Source organism: Sinohyriopsis cumingii, chromosome 3 (genome assembly GCF_028554795.1).
Source record: "Sinohyriopsis cumingii isolate HCF-2022 chromosome 3, ASM2855479v2, whole genome shotgun sequence".
Classification (NCBI taxonomy): Eukaryota; Metazoa; Mollusca; class Bivalvia; order Unionida; family Unionidae; genus Sinohyriopsis; species Sinohyriopsis cumingii.
The window spans coordinates 146287969-146310960 of record NC_142963.1 but is presented as its reverse complement, the minus strand read 5'-3'; the positions used below and the strand labels follow the sequence as shown (position 1 = coordinate 146310960).

Genomic DNA, 22992 nt, shown 5'->3' with positions numbered 1-22992 from the left:
TTGCTATTGTTCGAGTCGTCTCATTATTTAACGCGTTGATTACATGAGGCAATCTTGATACCCAATCGTGAGATCGATTATCTTGAATAAATTCACGCGCGTATTGGTATCCGAATAATCGTTCTGCGAGCGTTTTGTTGAATCTTTCGACGATAGCTTGATTGTGATGAACACCTACAATACCGCGACGGATTTTAACATTATTCTTTTTCATCAGTGAAGTAACCGCACCAAGAAATTCTCGACCCGGATCAACCTGGAGAAGATTCGGCCATGTTAACGGGGATCGTGAATAAATTTCGTTAAATGCCTTGGCAATTTCCGTTGCTGTTTTATTCGATAATGGCTCGGCTTCTTTGTACCTACTAGCGATATCAACGACTGTTAAAACATATTTGTACGTGACACCGTCAACGGTATCGTGAGGAAGAAACATAAGATCCGCTTGATGGACCTCATTAGGGATGCTGACAGTGAAACTTGCGTACGGTATTTTCTTAGGTGGAGGAAGATATATTTGCCAAATTGCCTGTTTCGATAGCCACGATTCAGCGACGGATTGTTTTACTTTAGCGGCTTTGGCGAGTTTGGCAATTGCTGATTTTCCTCGCCAGAATCCACGCTGAGAATAATATATCTGCTCCATTATTATTTACCAGCGCCGAATACTAATTTGCCTTTCATCGCGCCTTTTACCAGCCAAGTTGCCAATTTTTCTTTGAAACTTTTATTAGGAATCGCGTCTAATGCGTGAATTAGCTTGATATCAGCGAGATGTCTTTGTTGTAAATCTCCGCTGCGATACGCGAGGTCGTGATAGTAACAAGCGTTATCGATTGCGTTTACCGGATCTTCACCTTGCTTTGGTTGGTTATTATCGTCGAGTCTGATATCGAGCCTCGTTCCGGGTCCACAGTAATTGTACCCTGGCAGATGCTTCTCTCCGGGATATTTTGCCCAGGGCAGCCCAGGTAGATTTGTCAAGGAGGCGGCAATGTCTCCTCCGGTTCTTCTAGTTTTTTTTTTACAAATCTGAACTTGCGTGTCTTACAAATTTCACATTCTCCTGCAATTGCGTTCCTGTTGTTGCGTGTAATGATTTCGGTTGGATTTATCGTGGCTGTGTGCGTGCGGCACTTAACACAATATAGATCCATGTATTCTAGTAACATGAATGTAATTGATTTTTCAGCCACGAAGCGACGCGAGCAGGTGAAACACAACGCGGTATTACCAAATTCGATTAGAATGATAATTATTGGCCCGTCAGGATCTGGAAAGACGCAATTGTTGCTAAATTTGATCATGCGATGGCTAAAATGGGACAAATTGTATTTGGTTGCACCGTCCGTTGACGATCAACGTTGCTATCAAGTACTAAAAGAATTTAGCGATAATACCGACGAAGGCACAATCGAATTCATCACAGACATCAATGAAGCTCCATCCGTGGAAAATTTGGACGGCGATGTTAATAATCTTGTTGTATTCGACGATGTTATGCTGGACAAGCAGACCAACCCGGCTAGGATATTCTCGCGTGGCAGACACAAGAACACCGATGTTATTTACGTAACACAGAGATATACGCAGATTCCAAAGGTGATCAGGGACAATTGCAATATTTTATCTGTGTTCAATGGCGTGGACACACACACGCTGAGAAATATTCATCAGACCTGGTGCAACGGCGACATGGACATAAATAAATTTAAAAATTTATTCAGCCGCGCTCAGGCAACACCGCACGGTTTTATTACTATCAATCTTCATGATCCACGCAGTCGGTATCGAATTGGTCTCGATCAAATTTACTCATGAAAAAGCAGCCCAACCATGCAACAAAAAAATTAACACAAAAATCTATCCCAAATTTTCTTTTTCCTGTCCTGGACGCTATATTTACTAACACACCGGCGCGACCACCCGATGCACTTGGTCTGAAATGCACGAAAATTAGCTTCCGTAGAAGGCTGTAAAAGTGAAATCCGAGGCTTCTACGGAGAAAGTTCGCGTAGGAAGCTTTATTTTGTCTGTTCACCATGGTCTGTACAACTTCCCTGCTGCTCTCTTGAAGCAGTTAACATTACTGATATTAGTATGTGACTAAAAGAAGTTTAACATTATCGTTTATGCCTCCTTAGGTGAAATGGGACTTTTTACATTGCGCTTGAGATATATGGTTATGTATCTGATTTTAATAGAATGAAGAAAAAGATAAATACAATTACTGACCGAAAAAAAAATACTTGTTAAAAGTGGGATATTCACACATGCACAGACAGAGAGAGAGAGAGAGAGAGAGAGAGAGAGAGAGAGAGAGAGAGAGCAATTTAAATGAATTTAAAATGAAAAATAATCTCGGAAACCATATTTTGTTTTCTTTTGGTGGACACTCCACCAGCCCGGTTCAACTTATTCAATGACTCGTAGATCATGAAGTGTGAGAAATTCGGCAGTCCCCCTCCTCAAATGCAATGCATAAGACCTCACTGTGGAAAAACTGAGAGACATCGTGTACAATACAATGGCAACATTCAACTGTGAACATCTGGCATTAATGAGATGGGTGTCAGCAACATTTCCTACCATATTATTTTTGACTTTGTTCCAAAGTATTTGGTAACACTGCTACATTACAGCATATTAGTGCATATTTTATAAAGCAAGCGTTGTCATCTTTGTTGCAAAGTACTTAGTGACCCTGTTACATCACACTGTATTGATAGAAGTTTTGTAGAAATAGGTACAGATTTTGTAGCCTTTTGTTTACAATGCACTCATTTACCACCCACCCCCATATCATACCGTATTTATAAACGTCCTATAAATTAATGAAAGAAAATAAATTCTTTACAACTTAGGATTTGAAATTAGATCAGTTGATTCATGAAAAGAAATAAATAGCCATTGTTACTGCTGCAAAGAGAGAGAGTTGTTATTGTTGTAGGGTTTAACGCCATTTTTCAGCACACGGCTATACATGGCAGCCAGTATTAATGGTAGAGGAAGAACCCGGGAAAACCCCGGAAAAGAGAGAGAGAGATGTATGTAAAGAAGTCATGCAGTCCACTTTGTATTATTTAATAAGAAGAATATAGGTGCTACGTTTTAAATACCAAATTAAAATTTACTGATATTTTTATAACTAACAATGGATAAACACTTATTTTTTAACTGACAGATATACATCACTGTGGTCTGACACCACATACCTACAGACCAATGTTTAAGAGCAAATTAGATCTGCTGACTCTTATAAACACCCATGCTGACACACAAATAACAAGAGTATGCTATGTTATACTGATACTCTTTCTTACAAACTAACATCCACATTTACAAACCAATGTCTCATCTCTAGAGTGAGAAGTGTATTATATGCTATGATATGAGGCAAGCACTTGTACTTACAATCTATCACCGATATTTTACAGTCCAGCTATCGTTCTTACAAACTTTCAAATTGTACTGAACAGATGAAATAGTTTGGAAATGGGCAAAAAATAAAGGTGTTAAATTTGTCAAAATCCAAAACTAGTTGTATGCACTTATACCAATAACATCGAATTCATGATGACCCAAAGCATTCTCTTGATGGTTGTCTTATTCCTGGTGTGGAGGAGACCATGGGGTGAAGAAGTGCAAATAATATACATTCTGATTAATGCTTTGTCACTCTTATATTTTATAACCTCCTAACCCAATTTATTTTACACCTTATATTTTATAACCTCCTAACCCAATTTATTTTACACCTTATATTTTATAACCTCCTAACCCAATTTACATTTACCTTCCTCCCTTTATCACCCCCTCCCTATGAAAAGACTGGGGGGAAGTGATATGGTCAAAATGTAGAACACATTTTGGTCAAAGGTTTGATTCCATCTTTCATGGTTGGTACACATTTATCTGAATCACTGCAAATTTGGAACTGTATATGACCCCATACTTCTTTTCTCCTTATATTTTTGCTTGGATAGTGCAATGAGTCAATATGGTGCCAACTTTTTGTTATAAATTGCTTTTCTTTTGGTCCCCAAACTCATTTCTTTAATATTTGGCATTTTATATGACTGCATACTTGCTTTCTCCTTGTGCAACAGTTAACCAAAGGACAATTGCCAAAACGTTTTAAAAATGAACAAAACAGAGAATATGTGAAAAGCTTGCCACAACTAATTTCATGTAGCAAATGTTCAAGAACTTGATGTCAAATTCTTCCAGCATCATCCCATACATCATGACTGCTAAAAGAAAATCATCCTAGTCTAGAAGTATATAACAGGAAAATCGTGCATATGTATTGTAGGATTAATCATTCAATCTATTTACAATGGCTGTAAATTAGGTTCTTTAGATATTACTACAGGCAAAATTGAGATTTATGTCACAGGAATGTGGCAGACTTCATCTCAGTCGCCAGTTAGCTTTTGTCAACAGAGGCATATAACACATTGTTCAAATTTGAGACATGTTTATCTCGATTGTTGTTGTTGTTTTGGGTTTAATGCCATTATTGTGGACAGTATAACTGGTGGAGGAAGATCCCAGTAGGAACCATCAACCTACAAGAAGCTACTGGCAAGTTGTCTCAGATAACCACACTAGCCAAGCCCGAGACTCAAACTCATGCAGAGTGATTGGCAAAGGTGAGTGCTTTAGACCACTCAGCCATCCGGGACCTCTGTTTATCTAGAAATGTGCAAGAAATGAAATTCTCTAAACTCCTGAATAGCCGATTGTTCATAAAGTCTCCGTCCCCCCAAGGATATTCCTTATGGAGATTGGTTACATCATGTATATGACATGACAGGTAAGTTGTACCAAGTCATATTGTGTTATTTATATGACATGACAGGTAAGTTGTACCAAGTCATATTGTGTTATTTATATGACATGACAGGTTAGTTGTACTAAGTCATATTGTGTTATTTATATGACATGACAGGTTAATTGTACCAAGTCATATTGTGTTATTTATATGACATGACAGGTAAGTTGTACCAAGTCATATTGTGTTATTTATATGACATGACAGGTTAGTTGTACCAAGTCATATTGTGTTATTTATATGACATGACAGGTTAGTTGTACCAAGTCATATTGTGCTATTTATATGACATGACAGGTTAGTTGTACCAAGTCATTGTGTTATTTATATAATTTGCTCAGATTACTTATATAAACTATTAAACAGCCAATGGAAATTTGAATATGGAAAATGAATGTTGGTTCATAATCATTGTCATTTGTGTTACAATATGTGTTATATGTGGTGGACAAACTTGCTGCTATGATCACTGACAATAATGGGAACAGCTACCTTTTATATCATTTTATTGCATGCACAAAAATATACATCTTATTTACAATATGCAATATTGTTTTTACAAGAAATGACTGTATGTACATAATGAGAAACATGTCAATTACGTTGACAGAATAAGCTTTCAAATTCAATGATCATGTATACTGCAGTAGGAAAATTGGAATAATGGACAATTAATTTAACTAAAAGAGAATACAACTTGGAGAAACGGTTAAGTACAAATGAAAGTAAAATTATAGAGAACATTTGTAAAATAAAGACCCTTGTATGTAGCAGTATTCTAAAAGACCCAAAATTGTTCATTAAATGAAAGAATACTGTATTTATACCGCCTTTCTTGAAAACCTTCTAGGTTCAAAGGATAGAATTACCTATGAAACAACACATACAGCTATGATTAGATCAAAAATATTAACACATTAGAAAACGAGAAGGGCTGCAAATCCTGTTTTCCCATACAGAATACACCAGTGATGAGTAAAACCTTACAGGAAGAGGTAATTCTATTACCCTATCAAATCTGTACCAATATTATTGTATACATAATCCATTATGACCATCAATCAATAAAAATGTCCATTGTGGTTGATTAATTAGTGTTTAATTGCTCACCAGCAGGCAAGGCACTGGCATTCTGACATCTTTCTTTAGAAACTGTGGAACCAATAAACAGCTTAAACAATTATTTTCTGTGTATTTCTGTCTTTATTGAAACCAGTTCTGACAATCAATCACTCAGCCCTAAATTTGTTTTTGTTTATTTCTTCATTCATTATGAAAAGTAAACATTTTAAAATCACTTAATACAAAGAATTGTTTTATGCATTCTTTATTTTCCATATATTTTTCTAATTACATTAAACATTTTACAAACTGAAAATTATTTTACTTCAAAACTGCAAAAGAAAGTCTAGATAATATAAATAGGTTCTCAAACGTAATGTCATGGATGTTGTTTTTTCAATGTTCAGCAGCTGGTTCCATTACCTCTATAAAGGTTAGAATAGTTTATGAGTGAAAGACGAGAGAGAGAGGGAGAGGGAGGGGGGACTGTCCACACTTAAAATCTGCCTTGTTGTAACTTGAGACAGACCCAAATTAAAATTCAGTGTAATATACCCAACACATTGGGAATTCCTCAACTTCAGATGTATTACCATCTATGTTCGTGTGTGAGTCAGGTCAAACTAAGAACAACATAGAGCCTGCCATAATATAATGCACTGGCAGGTCAGGGTCTATGTAGCAAGTTCTACTTATTACTCCTAACCAGATGCATAGACCCAGATCTGCCAGCACATTACCCACTGACAGATCTGGATCTATGTGGTTTGCAGTTGGATACTTGTTACTGTACTTAGCGTAAAACTTAAATCTGCATAACGGCTGCTAGCTCTTTGTGACGAAAAACCTTTAATATGGCATAAATATTGATTTAAAGATCCCTTTAAATAAAGTAAGAACTTTCTGAACAATATGTAGGACATGAAGGACTACTTTTTTCATTCTGTTTTAGGAAGTAATAAAATTTATAGAACAGAAGTGAAATCGCTTACAATAAATATCAACGACAATTGGCATAAAACAATAGATATCAATTATAAGTGGCATAAATTGCATCGCTATCATCCTTCCAAAGCACTTTATTACTCCACATGAATTTCCCCAAATCTCCATTAAAGTTTGTGATTACTTCCCGTGTCTTGAAGTTGTCAGTGATTTCTGATAAACTCTCAACTAATAAAACTACTGGAAGTTCTATTAAATGTAATTTAAGATTGAGTTAAAATGACCAGTTAAACTTAGAACAGTTTCAAAATATATAATAAAAAAGGTCTAATTACAAAAATTCAATTTCACAAAATTAGATACTTTAATGCCCACAATTATTTCATCATATTATATTCACTGCTTTGCCCATTTTTTCCATGTAACTTTGACATAAAAAACTGACTATGTTGAAAATAAAAAAGTTCAGGAAAAACAGGCTTTATACAAGTGAATGTCTGCTCGTTGAGGGTTGAGGCCATATTTAAAGCACAGCCGTCAAACCCGTGACCTTGACCACAAGGCAAAATGGGTGAGCTAGACCATCAATGAATCAATTGTCTTTGTTTTAATTATTATGAGGTTTCTAAGGGTATGAACAGAATGCATACAATCGATGCCTGCCCTATCACTCCACGTTACACATAAAAACAACAATTCGGAACAATCAAACCCCTGTGTATAGTGCAGAACAGCAAAACATGAAATTTCAAAAATTCATTCATGACTAATCAGAGCAGGCAGACAGGGGCATCTATTCAAACAAGACTCTAAATAGCTTCTTTGATCTCATGGAACAAGTTCAGGCATGGGAAAATAGCATGTGTATAAGCACTATAGGACTCTTGCCTGAATTTATTCCACAATATTGCCCAATAAGCACAATCCTGGTAACATAGTGCCGATTGGATGGAACTTGTGTGTGAAGACTGAGAACATAGTTTGGAACAATGATTTAGAACAAAGATTTGAAGAAAGAATCATCATAGAAAAATAATACAAAACCCAAGTTTTAACTAACTTGTGGAATTTATCTTTAAAAAAATAAATAAGATTAAAAAAAAGAATTCATACTGGCATTGTTAAAGTCATACAAAATTTAAATTCTGTAACTACTTTCTTTTTATTATATCTTTTGTCTTTATGTAAAGGATTAGCATTTACCAAAGGTTATTATTCAATTAATTTTCCTTTAAATTAGAATTCATATAAAATAAAAAAGGTTATTTATAGGTAATAGTAACAAGGTGTGGAGATTTTTTTACTGGAGAATCAGACATGGAATGCTCTCTTCCAATAATTACAAAAAGAAACAATGCAAACCAAATATTATTCTCCAATCGATTTAAACCATGAGACATGCAAAGCACAATAACCCACGCAAGTATGCTCTGTCCATATGATATGAGAACATTTTCCATTTAACAAGAGTGAATTGATGTTGATGGGTTCATTCTCCCATCAATTCTATTCATTATCTATTCTTGATGAATTTTATTGATATCATACAGAGACAATTGCCTCCACAGACACACTCACACAGAAAAGATGAGAATTATACAACCACTAAACTAGGATATGTTACAAAAAGTTATTTTTAAAGGAGCTAAATGTGTGAAATGCTAAAATACTTCATATTGGCTAAACACCCTTTTTTAATATGACCAGTGTCTTGAGCGAGTGTAATCGTTCCTTTTTTGTAAGGAAACAATTATGGTAGAGACCAAGATATATGTAGCTCTGTACAATGAATAACATGATGATTGCAAAGCAATAGAACAATACATGTAGCTATAACCCCTGCATTAAGTCTTGGTCCTGTCCCAAATATGACAATACATATAGCTATAACCCCTGCATCAAGTCTTGGTCCTGTCCCAAACATGAAAATTAGGTGAATAATCATGTTCCACTGGCATCATAAATGCTGTTGAAACATGACTAAACCTAAAAAATCTCACAAGTTGACCAATAAACACAATTTACTAGGAAATATAGCCTGCGTATGATAATCCATTCGAGCTGAAATACCTTTGCACCAGTTTCTTCATCTTAGTAGTCCATGGCAGCACTTTCATATCACTGTAAGCTTGGTTTTATTTGAAATTGTAACAGCAATGATGACAAGTCTGTAAATGAATTTTTTTAGATAAGCCTTGGGGGTAAAAAATAAATGCTGATAACACTGTTACCACCATCATAATAGTTGGTCTATGTCCCTGTTTTGACTAAGCTGTACTTGGCAAAAATGACACCTGAATACCTGTAATACACACCTTGATAGGCATTACTGTCATACCTCCAGGTCTCTTTCAAGACAAGACAGATTCAGTTCTATCTACTTGAAGCTAATGCCAGATGAATTTAGAATTGTGTAATGAGATCAAATGTGCTTGTCTATTAAAACTTGAAAGATATTTGACAACTGCATTCAGTATCCAACAATGGTACATTTGAAAATTGCATTCAGTATGCCACAATGATAAAGTCGTCATATGTACATGAAAATGACAATACAAGAAATTGATTAGCAAAGAAGATTTACACTACTGTTATCCTATAACTCAAGTAGCTGCCAATGAATAATGTTTTTAATACTTCTTTGTTATTCATTCTGTTGTTGTTTATTCTAATCTTCGTGATTTATTCTTATTTAATTACTACATAATAAAAGACCCAAAAAGACAAAAATTGTGAAGTGGACCAGATTTTCTACTTAGAAACAAGTCACTGTCAATATTCGCTTATTTGTCAAGTCCAACTGCAAAGAACATAGATACTCACCTGCCATCACACAACACACATGCAGATCAGGACCTAGACCCAAATATGTTGGCACAATATACAATGGTTGATCTGGGTCTATGCAATTTGATGTTGGTTTCATTTGTTTTGTGGAGTTAAATGCTCTTTTTCAGCACTTGATAGGTTACATATAGTGGCCAGTATATCTGACGAAGAAACAACCCAGGAATACCCAGGGAAGAACCACTGACCAACATGTAGCTACTGGCAAGCTTTATCTCATACCCATGTTGGTCAAGCTGAGACATGAACTCAGGTGAGATGTGTGAGTGATCTGTAAAGTCAAGCACCTTCCACTACTCTGTCATGTGGGGCCCCATTAGTCCAAATAAGTACATGTGGTAAAAGTTGCTAAGATATAACACTAGGTATTCATGAGATTGGTGCTGGTTCAATCACGGATGCCAATATAAATCCACTCATTAAAAGCTCTGCAACTGTATGATACTGACTTTTATAAAAAAATATGCTAAGTGCTATCTACTTAAAAATATGAAAATCGATTGGTTTGGTGTTTTATGGCAAACAAACAAAATTAAGTTACTTAGTGCAAAGGTAACCTGAATAGAATGCCTTGCCCATGGGCACAACACGGTCGTTGGCTCAGGCTGATCAGATCATAGGATCTGAACCTGCACCAATTCAGTCACAAGTCCAGCACGCTAACAATAAACCACCATAGTGTCTTTGAAAATGAAAATGGAATCACATTTGTAGTAAGATACAAAGATGCATGGCACACAATATATTGCAAATAGAAATCATATTTATCCACTGTAGTAAATGACATTTCAGCTTTGACTCTCTACAACAAAATTTTGGGGTACGCTTAAGAGCATCAACCCTGAATTCAAGCAATTATAAACATTTCAAAATCAATACCATCGATAACACAGAACAAAAACCCTGTCTATGGAAAACAATTTGTTCCAATTAATAATAAAAAAATGGTATGGAATGAGGATAAAAATCAGTAAACCAAATTTCCTTAGAATGGAAAAATGCAACTGATATTTTTTCACAAACTCATGATGCAGAGATGTATAGGTGATATATAAAGCATGAAAAATGTTGGAACAATACATTACAATCTGATTGACAAACTCAAAATGATCAGACACTTATTAAGCAAAAAGGTTACAATACAAAATTACTTAACAAAATCATTCAAATGATAAACGCAAAGAAGACAATATGTTAGCAAAGGTCAAAATAGGGGGATTTTGACAATAACCTCTCATTTGGAGTACATAAATAGTAATCATGGCAAAACTTTTGACTAAAAAAAAATGATGGCAGTGTTTCGATATATAGTGTATAGTCAAATAATATTAATGCGTTACATACCATGACATGAGGTGTAAAGAAGCAATCTGCACTTATTTTAACATACTAACTTAACATTTAAATGAAATCTAAGAACTGGTCATGATAATGTTCTTTAAACTTTCTCGTTTTAAGAAAATAAAACAGGATAAAAAAGATAAAAATGTTTTCTTTTTATATTTTTAAAAATGATGTGTTTATATGGAACAATGCAAGTGTTTCAAATAAATAGCATAATAAATTATACAAAAAAAGGTCATTGCTAAACTGCAGTCTTTGAAAGATGTTGCCTTACACATTACAGGAGATAATATAATTTAAGCAACAAAATTCCTATAAGTATCACATTTCAGTAAACAAAGTAAGACACTTCTTCACACTATGACAACATATTAATGCAAGATTTCTACTGTCTACTAAAAATAAAAAATAAAATGTATCTGGTAAATGTGAGAAAGATTCTGAATTCATACAAATCTCTTAATAAATATTGTGATTCTGCAAACGCGACTACCAGTAACATCCATAAAGCCATTGGCAGCTTCTCAAAAAGATATGATTGTACAGTTAGTAGTGAAGGTCGTTTCACAAGGTCCCCACTCTACAACTTGCTCTGTAGAACATTACACATATATACTTCTGATGTAAACTAAAAGTTTGGAGATCAGCATTACACACACAGATTTTATATATATATATATATATATATATATATATATATATATATATATATATATATATATATGTAGTTATATAGTTATGAAATGCTACATATTCCAGCTCATTGATGTTCTCATAATAATAACTTTAATAACAGTGGATGCACTGTAACATTCTTTAATACAGTTATGGTTCAAAAAGCAAGGTTAGAAGAACAGGCAATCAGGGGCCAGAACTCTTCCAATTGATATTTTGGAACATTTTGAAATCATCAAGGCTCATCATTATAAAGGTGCATGTCAAATTTGCCTGAAATCCAACAAAGCTAAGTAAAAGTATACTATGAAAACTAAAGTCAGGAGGATGGGCGTTCAAGGACCTTAACTCATGTAATTAATGTTGTGGAAAACTGAAAATCAACTCGCTTGAAGATTTCATCAAGTGATATGACATATCTACTTGAAATTCAAAAGTATTGAAAGCAGTCCTTTCTTGCAAAAGCAAGCAAAGCACAAAGCTATATTCACAAGTTTGCTTTCTTCTCATGGTTCACACAGCAAGTTGTTTAAGACAAAGTTTTTAAGTGCTATCTGGTTGTTGTTGTTGTTGTTGTTGTAGTGTTTAACGCCATTTTTCAGCACACGATAGGCAATACATGGCGGCCAGTATTAATGGTGGAGGAAGAACCCTGAAAAACCCAGGGAAGAACCACCGACCCACGAGAAGCTACTGGCAGGCTTTCCCACGTACCCACGAAGTGCTATCTGGACAAATTTAATAAATAGTTGTTATAGGTAATAAGAATTTCCCCATAACCTACCACATTCCATTTTTATCACTCTGCATTCCACCAATTTGTGCATAAACTCAACAGTATTATAACCCATGACCATTTCACATTAACCCTTTACCTCATACAACCGTCTTTGGACGCCTCTACAAAAGTCGCATCGAAGCGCCTTTTGACGCTTCTACAAAAGTCCCATGGAAGCGCCTTTTGACATCGGCTGTAAACATCAGCCATTTTAAGCCGGTTTTCGTAACGCCACCTTCGGGGAAAACCCCTTACTAGATACTACATTCATTTCTGTGAATGACAATTACGTCAGATCACGTGGTCACTGTTTATGTACTGGTCGATATATGCTATTTAAAGTAACTGGGTCGTAATCTCCACTCTCCAAAATGGCGGTCGCGGATTTCATTCAGTACTTACGAAGTTTTCATGATTAGAATCACAACTATGAAAGATTCAATAACCTAGGTAAAGGCTCTGATATTGATATAGGCTGCAATTAGTTTTTATAAATTATCAAATTTAGATGACTTAGTGATGAAGACACAGACGAAAAACTTGTAAATTTCAAGTGTGAGAAATGGCAGCTACGGTTGGTCACGCGGCCTCACTGACATGACAGTGAACGAGTTCTCTCCAGATTTTAAAGCACATAACAAATTATTCCGTGATAAATAAGTACACAGCTATAACAATCGGACATTACTCTTAAATTGTCAACATATAATAGATGGGAGAGATTTTAAAGCACATAACAAATTCTTCCGTGATAAATAAGTACACAGCTATAACAATCGGACATTACTCTTAAATTGTTCCACATATAATAGATGTGTACCAAAAATGTAAAATGGTTAAAATTGCTGTTAAACGTAACACCACTACATTGCTTAACAGTTCACAGGCAGGCCTATGCGTATGCGGTCGACTAGGTAACAGGTGTTCTATTTATAGTGCACTGCACTTTGTCACTATGCTCTATGAGGTAAAGGGTTAAACACCCTAAAAGTCATATTGTGTAGTAACTGCTTTTCATTGGGTTACTAATTTTCATGGATTTTGTGGTTGCTGCCAACGATGAATTTAAAGACTCAGGGAACATGATCTGTAAAAACAGCAGGATCACCTTCACAAACCCACATATTTAACAACAGACAAGAAATTTCATTGTTCACATGACTACCAAAAAACTTGTACTAATTAAATGAATTTTACAGTATTTCACTTCAAGAGGCTTGCATTCTTTAAATTTTTAAAACACAAACGATTAAATTTTATGTACCCCATCAAATATTAAACAGCTCTCCCCCATTATAGCATGGTAGCCAGGTCTATAGATGCCGATCCCTTTATACTGCAATATATTCAGCCCTGTGATACACTCAGAACAGCATGTACTTTAAGTAAATGTATGTCACTGACATTTAGCATGCAGTTCCAATATTTTCTTGTGCAAAATATGCAGTTGACTGTGAGCAGTGAACTCACCTACCACCTCATAATATACTTGAATATCAAAATCTACACTGTACTAGGTAATTATGCTTTCCAGCTGACAACATTGACCCTAATCTTGCAGTGATAGCATGTATCATAACATTTAACTGTATATCTCAGATTTATGATCGAATGTGAATATCATGCATTTACGTTGGTTGCTTGCTGATTTGTTAGAACCTACACTGCTTCTTCTGTAAAGATAAATTAAATTAATTAAGCTGCGAGGTGTCCTACATGATGAAACCCATTCACACTACAATAAACAATGTACAGATCTGGCCGGAACATAAATGTGATTATTAGCGAGGTTGGACTTACTTAAGGTTTACAGCAGGATATGTACAATGATTCCGATAACTATGACCTCCTCCTAACACTTTTTACACTGACATTTCCAATGGAAAGCTGAAATAGGGAATGATGCACTCCAAAATACTCAAATTCCAATAATTTAATTTCCTCCTACCTGCTTAAAACTTTTCAGATATTCTCCCTAATATGAAATTTATTTCTTAAAAAAAGACAAGAAACAAAAACATAATGTATAATGTATCCCTATTACCATAACTCTGACCCTTTTCTGCCCCTACTAATCAGCAACAACATTTCATGTTCACAAGTTTTGCCCCCACTCATTAACAATATTTCAAATCCATAAGACAATCTAATTGCATAAGTGCTTATTGCCAAAAAATTTTATGAGTCAAGCAAATTTAATCAACTAAAATTTTCCACTTAAAGAAAAGAATATGTTGGACAATTACAGTTTATGACAACTCCTGCAGATGATGAAAAATGTTGGACAATTACAGCTTATGACAACTCCTGCAGATGATGAAAAATGTTGGACAATTACAGCTTATGACAACTCCTGCAGATGATGAAAAATGTTGGACAATTACAGCTTATGACAACTCCTGCAGATGATGAAAAATGTTGGACAATTACAGCTTATGACAACTCCTGCACATGATGAAAAATGTTGGACAATTACAGCTTATGACAACTCCTGCAGATGATGAAAAATGTTCAACAATTACAGCTTATGACAACTCCTGCACATGATGAAAAATGTTGCATAAATTCACAAATAATAATAAGAATGATGATGACAGTAACATTAATAGCAGCAGCAATATTCAGCATAACCTAGTGTCTCAATGTGTCCATGAATAGACACGTCTTAACATGTCTCAATTGTAAAGCATGTCTTACCATATCTGACCTATGTAAGCATGTCTTACTATGTCTCAAATGTAAAGCATGTCCTACCATATCTGACCTATGTAAGCATGTCTTACCATGTCTCACCTTTGTCAACATGTCTTACCATGTCTCACCTTTGTCAACATGTCTTACCATGTCTCACCTGTGTAAGCATGTCTTATCATGGTTATGCTGGTCAGACACAAATAAAATCCAAAGAATATGAATATTTTAGGGAGAAAATGTGAGAAATGTTGAGCTAATGGACCGGAGCTAAATATTTGTGAAGTGCCTACAGCCCATATATGTATTTACCTCACTATACACATTTTACATTATGATGCAAGTATGTAAATTACATTCCTCCATGTACTTGTATTTAAAATAGATTTGGATATATTTTACATGTAATTAATTTAAATATCCATGCATGAGTTGATTAAAACAGCAACTATTACATAAAACTGGCTTAACAATTCAGTATGAAAATTTAAAGATGATACTTCATTGGCAAATAGAATATTATTTCAGCATGAAAATAAAGGGTATATTTTCCTTTTATTTACTGAGTTACTGCATGATAGAGTAAACTATCATACATTTTCAACATAATTTTATCTTAAACTATAAAACTGATTCCAAGGCACACAAGATCCATCAATTAGCATTCCAATACATTCTCAGACCATGCTGAACATTCATTTAAGTCAAATAACTTGTGAATAAAATACACTAAGTAATTCCAAGTTCGACTAACACTTCAGATCAAAGCTGATTTTTATCGCTCATGCAATCAACACCAAGGATGTTGTAGCAAAAACAATTCCACAGGCAGTGCATATCTTTTAAATAACAAGTACTCCCTCAAACCCAAGGAATATTCCTATCATTAATTTCATAAGAACATTGCAAGAACTTCTTATAAAAGAAAAGTAATTTTTAATAACTGTTTATAACTTATATTGTTGTCTTGCTGTATTAATTAAACAGACTCATCTAACATCCATTTATTGCATTATTGGCTTAAACAACGGTTTGCAGATTTTTAATGCTGTTATGTTTATTGACTTCACCATATAAATTACTTTACAAAATATTCCCAGCCACTTCCTATGGATAATAAAAATGTCAGGTGCATGTGTATTTTCTGATTTGTGGTCCTAAACTTCATGTGTCTATTAAAATATATAGCACAGGATATACTTGTAAAATAGGTCATCAAGGAATGAAAATGATATCCACACTTTTCCATTTAAACACACAAACACCTCTTGTCTCTCAAGTAGAATGACACTACTTGCTTATTAGATCATATATTCATGTGTCCTCTATTCCGACTGAAAAATAAATCTAGTACTGGCCAACAGTATATAAAGTATATTTTTGAAAATTTTTAATTTTGCTCCTAAATTTTCATTTTCCAAGTTCACAAAAAAATAAAACATCAACGACGTGTATGCTGTTCATTATTTATCATAAATTTTTATGGGGTACCAATTTTTCATGGTTTTTGTGGCTGCAACAAACCACAAATTTATGACAATTTAATGACCAATGATGCTTTTGTGAAAAATAACTGGAATCCTGCCCAATCCAATGAATTTTCTTATCAACGAAAATGTCATTTTCAGAAGAAAAACAAAATTGTATACAAAAATAAATGAATGCACAGTATATATACATACACCAAACATTTTCAAAAAATTTACATAATAAATTATTCAATTAGAGTTTCAAGATAGAGGTTACTGGTAAGCATATTAAAATGTATGCCATTTAAATTTCCTTTAAGAGAAAGCACCCCCAAAAGTATAAACCTGTTCTTTAAAAATAACACATGAATCATGAATGCCCCAAAACAGCATTACTTTTCTAAGAAAATTCATTCACTTGGCTAAATACAACTGGATTACAAGTAGATTCTCTAAAATAAAATAATCTGTTAATAAAGAGCAGGTCATTAAATGGACTGTGTTCCATGCTACCCAGTGTATCACTTGCATCCATGTTTTTGTTTTCCCCTGATAAGACTAGCAAAAACTGCAAACTGGATGCTACCACTACACTGGCAGAAGAACAGTAATACCTATGCATCACCATCTTACACAAGACCAAACAAAGTCTTGCAAGACGGTTGGTCTATAAAAAGAGCTAATTCTAAAATATAATCTGGTTGTACATAACAAGTGATCTTTTTTATCAGGATTTACTACATGTAGAATGATTAACAAAGGCTGCATAACCCTAACTTTGTACCCTCTAGATCTCATCTTAATTATGAAGTCTATTACTTATCCACTGTGTTAAAGGTTTTCATTAACAATTTCAGTTATTTCTAAAAATATGATCATCAGGGGACAAAAGCATCTTTGCTGAATTGTATATTGTTTTGTCAGATAGTGAAATACATGTCTGCTAGCTTCATAAAAGGACCCACAGTCTGAGTTCTATACACTGCATACAAATCATGAGTGACAGCCCAAGTTCTATATATTACATATGTCTGCTAGCATCATAAAAGGACTGACAGTCTGAGTTCTATACACTGCATACAAATCAGGAGTGACAGCCCAAGTTCTATATATTACATATGTCTGCTAGCATCATAAAAGGACTGACAGTCTGAGTTCTATACACTGCATACAAATCAGGAATGACAGCCCAAGTTCTATATATTACATATGTCTGCTAGCATCATAAAAGGTCTGACAGTCTGAGTTCTATACACTGCATACAAATCGGGAGTGACAGCCCATGTTCTATATATTACATGTGTCTGCTAGTATCATAAAAGGACTGACAGTCTGAGTTCTATACACTGCATACAAATCAGGAGTGACAGCTCAAGTTCTGTACATTGCATACAAATCAGGAGTGACAGCCTGAGTTCTATACACTGCATACAAATCAGGAGTGACAGCCTGAGTTCTATACATTGCATACAAATCAGGAGTGACAGCCTGAGTTCTATACATTGCATACAAATCAGGAGTGACACCCTGAGTTCTGTACATTGTAAACAAATCAGGAGTGTCTGCCTGAGTTCTATACACTGCATACAAATAGTGACAGCCTGAGTTCTATACATTGCATACAAATCAGGAGTGACAGCCTGAATTCTGTACATTGCATACAAAATCAGGGTCTATTGCAATAATTGCTGTGTAGCAAGGAAGACGGAACACAAATGAATGTAATGTCTCTGAAAGCTGATCTTGTAGCCTGTCATCCATTCATTTCAAACAATCACTGATAAATGTAAACTTGACGAAAGATGGCTGATGTTCCATGGTATACCATTTACCCTGCTGTAAGGATGATACAGTCGATGACTCCAGCAATTGTAAAATGTAGAAAAAGATGAGACTAGGATGATGTTCAATGTAATCTGCAACCTAAATAATGGTGAGAGAATGCAAACCAAGTAGAAATGATGACAAGAACTTGCTGATGTCTCAACGGAGCTGCAGTTTATATGGCATTTTTAGAATAATCCCATCTTGTGAATCTTTAGAATCTTTCCCAGTCGCTGCTTGGCTGTAGCTTGGCCTTTCTTGGGTTTCTTATCTGTAATAGAAAAGTACACAATGATTTTTGTTCATGCCTCAGTTAATCTACTGATGCTGCAGGTCTCTTTCTCTCAAATTTAAAACATTGTTTGCAGGTTGCTCTGTCTCCGCCTCTCAAATGGATAACAGTTTTAAACATGACAGAAATTTTTTGTTTTGGCTGAAATAATACTCTTACATAAATTTTGATGTGGAATTAGAAACATGATTTCAAAGACATCTTAACATTAGTTTAAACCACACCATGGTTCATACAGTACTGGAGAGTGTTTATGGAGTACTTCCAGAGGAATTTTCAAGAAGTATGCAACTTTCTCCACATGTTACTTTCTTTATCAACTGCAACAGAAAAGGAGGTAAAATGCATAACTGCACATCAACAGGAAAGGAACACTATTCGACCTGGTACTACCAGTGTTACATATCGTTTCATCCAATAAATTTCACCTCATTTTACTTATTACTTTTGGAAAACACATAAAAAACAAATATTATGAATTGTGTTCATTTATGAAACTTTCACTCAAACTACATAGGTTTTTATATCTAAATCATTCACCTTGTTTTGTGACTCGTGTCTATTATCACCCACGTCAAGACAGTAATTTGTGACTCGTGTCTATTATCACACAAGTCAAGATAGTAATTTGTGACTCATGTCTATTATCACACAAGTCAAGACAGTAATTTGTGACTCATGTCTATTATCACACATGTCAAGGCAGTAATTTGTGACTCATGTCTAATATCACACAAGTCAAGATAGCAATTTGTGACTCGTGTCTATTATCACACAAGTCAAGACAGTAATTTGTGACATGTATATTATCACACAAGTCAAGACAGTAATTTGTGACTGTCTATTATCAAACAAGTCAAGACAGTAATTTGTGACTCGTGTCCATTATCACACAAGTCAAGATAGTAATTCTATTATCATACAAGTCAAAATGGTAATTTGTGACTTGTCTATGATCACACAAGTCAAGACATTAATTTGTGGCTCATGTCCATTATCACACAAGTCGAGACAGTAATTTGTGACTCATGTCTATTATCACACAAGTCAAGACAGTAATTTGTGACTCGTGTCCATTATCACACAAGTCAAGATAGTAATTTGTGACTCAGGTCTATTATCACACAAGTCAAGATAGTAATTTGTGTCTCTTGTCTATTATCACAAAAGGCAAGATAGTAATTTGTGACTTGTGTCTATTATCAGACAAGTCAAGATAGTAATTCTATTATCATACAAGTCAAAATGGTAATTTGTGACTTGTCTATGATCACACAAGTCAAGACATTAATTTGTGGCTCATGTCCATTATCACACAAGTCGAGACAGTAATTTGTGACTCATGTCTATTATCACACCAGTCAAGACAGTAATTTGTGACTCGTCTCCATTATCACACAAGTCAAGACAGTAATTTGTGACTTGTGTCCATTATCACACAAGTCAAGACTCATTTTTATTATCATGCAAGTCAAGACAGTAATTTGTGAGCAAATTTTCTTAATGTCAGCAGATTCAGATATTTCAGAGCAATCACTCAGGGTATGACAAATATTGTGCCCTAACCCCAGGGGCTACCAAAATGCTGAGTCTGGGCTAGTGTCACACATTCTCAGCCTTCTAATTATCATTCAAATTAGCCGGCTCAAATTCTAAACTACAGTGTAATAAAGAATAGCATAATTCTATAGATTCTCAAGTACAATAATGAGGAAAAGCAACAATTTATCCCAGCTACTAATATCACAAGAATTTTTAAAAATAACATTAAAAATATATCAAACAGTACATGTAATAATCATTAAGGATTAAAACGGGGGAAATGTTAAAGCCAGCAGTTTCATATTTATGAATATTTAAGCTACAAGTTTAAGCTGAGCTGCCTAGTCCTTTTCTTTGTATGTTTTGTACAGTTTGGCACAATCCCCCTAGTAGTTTAGGAGGAGTAGCAATAACAAGCTTGCAGTAACAAGTTACCAGATAATAGACACAAGGCCATCATATATGTTCTTCTCATCAATTACCACAAAAGCATACAATTCTAGATATGTGCAAAATAATTGTTGTCTTTTATAACAGGTTATCTTAGAAAAAGTTGTCATTCAAGACAGGTTTCAGGTTTCACTGCAACCTGATTCAAATCAGATCTCCACTGTCCCCTGAAGATCTGACGATAACCACTTAGGGGTCATGTTTTGGTGACCTTCAAATTAGCCAATGGAAATGCAGCTTTCTATATTCGGAAAGTGAATCAAATTGTTCAGCCACACTGCACACTCTCCAAATCTGAATATATAAGACTTCATCTGATTGGCTGATAAAATTAGCAATTATGGTAATAACATAGGTCATCAGAACATGACCCCTAAGTGGCCGCTGTCAGATCTTCACTTAGGACAGTGGAGATCTGATTTGAATCAGATTGGGTTTTACTGTAAATGGATTGTGATAGTACAAGCAGATACTAGAAATAAAATATACTTACTTTTAGTAGGGCTTTCTGGAGTAGATGAGGAAAATGATTTAAGGCCAGGTCGGAAGGCAGAAGCTGTGGATGAATAATGACATGGATGACTTACAAGCATCTAACATGTCGCTGTTATAAATAAAAACTTGTGGTGACAAGTGAAGTTTGGTTAATGTAAAGCAAGCAGAAGCAGCAAAGCAAACTGGATGTTCAAACTCTTGTCTTTCTATCCTTAATGATGCAAAAATAGATCCAGAACAAGCAGACAATATTGAGTATTTGACAATTTTATCCTCAATAATGCAATGTCCAAAATAAAATTCAGCAATAATGACCAGTATTTGAATGGTATTATAACTTTATGGGGTGTTCTGAATTCAGAAATAATTACAAACAAAAAATAAGGATATATAAGTGGTGAAAACTGTCAGCTTCCCTACAGCATTTAAAATAAGATCTTCTGAACATTTACCCGACTATTTGACTTTTATAACAAAAGATGGAGCAATGATGAGAACTCCTATGATGTTGCAATCCTGTCCCAAATCAGATTAAACTAGATGTAAATACAGCGCAGCTTTCTACAGACTGACACGGAATAAAACAATTTTGTCTGTTAAGTAAGGGAACTGGTTAAGAGAGGTAGAATTTCAGATGACAAGTGGCAAGAGGGCTGAGGATAATTCAAAATGCAGGTGCTGGATAGAACAATTTTGCACAATGGTCAGAATTCTGCATCAAGCACTCTGCAAAACCTTGTGTCTGATGAAAATTCTGATTCCAAGGGTGGAATTTTCCTATCCAACACATGAATTTTCCTATCCAAAGCTGATACATAATGAAGATCTATTTGTCTCTTATTCTCAAACACAAAATGAGGGTCAAAGTCAAAATAGCATCTGTGCATACTAGTACAACTAAAAAAAAGCAAAATGCCCTTTTCATACAATGCAGCATAGAAAGGTTTGCACAGAAAAGTGTCAACTTTAAATGGCATTTAAAAGCATGCTAGAATTCAAAGAACACAGGTTGAGACCATGAAGTTAATGGCAACAGACTGCATCATGTACCAAAATAAACTCCAATAAATGAAACTGAAAATGAAAATTCAAACTTCATCTAAAATAAAAAAAAATTTCATAAATAACAACAAGAAAAATTATAAACAAACAAAAATAAAGATTACAAATAAAACAGCTTTAATAAAATGCAAAACTAAACTACAAAAATCTGTACCTATAATTAGGTCAGTCAGTTCAAATTGTCCTGCTTGTGGGACACTAAATTCAACAGATGAACACTTTTGAAAGAACACCCAAGTTATGAGGAAAATCATGGAGTTTTTGCCAGTTTATGTGCACTTTGATTGCATTACAAGGTTATGTTGTGAATGACAGAAGTTACATTCTAAAAGACAGGAACAGTCTCCATGATTGTTCCACACCCAAAAACACAAATCATACACACTCAGGGATGTGGGAAATTCTGGTTCTGCTTATACTGGCTAGAATTGAAATCAGGGTAGAAAAACTCAATATATGTTGTTAAAATCTAACAAAGTTTCAGTTGAACACAGCAAAAACAATTTTCAATAAACTTAACATAGTACCTTACATTTTTTATGCTAATACCAGCACAGCCATCAACATTGCCATCGCAACCAGAATCAAAGTACTGAAGATACAGATGGAGTGGAGGATTTTCTACTATTGCTTCAAGCACAGTTAAACAAATTCCAATTCGTATCAGTACTAATCATTT

The 22992-nt window shown here is 34.7% G+C and overlaps 1 protein-coding gene across 1 annotated transcript in view; it reads right to left on the bottom strand.

Moving 5' to 3' along the window:
• Positions 1 to 5326: 5326 nt before the first annotated feature.
• LOC149804082 (histone lysine demethylase PHF8-like) overlaps positions 5327 to 22992 on the bottom strand; it is a 111585-nt gene continuing 93919 nt past the window's right edge. Inside the window, exons 20-21 of the mRNA XM_089954004.1 lie at positions 21250 to 21312; positions 5327 to 18743 (exon numbers count right to left, since the gene is read on the bottom strand). Of these exons, the coding sequence (XP_089810130.1) occupies positions 18661 to 18743; positions 21250 to 21312 (146 nt within the window). The 3' untranslated portion in view covers positions 5327 to 18660. The remainder of the gene's footprint in view (positions 18744 to 21249; positions 21313 to 22992) is intronic.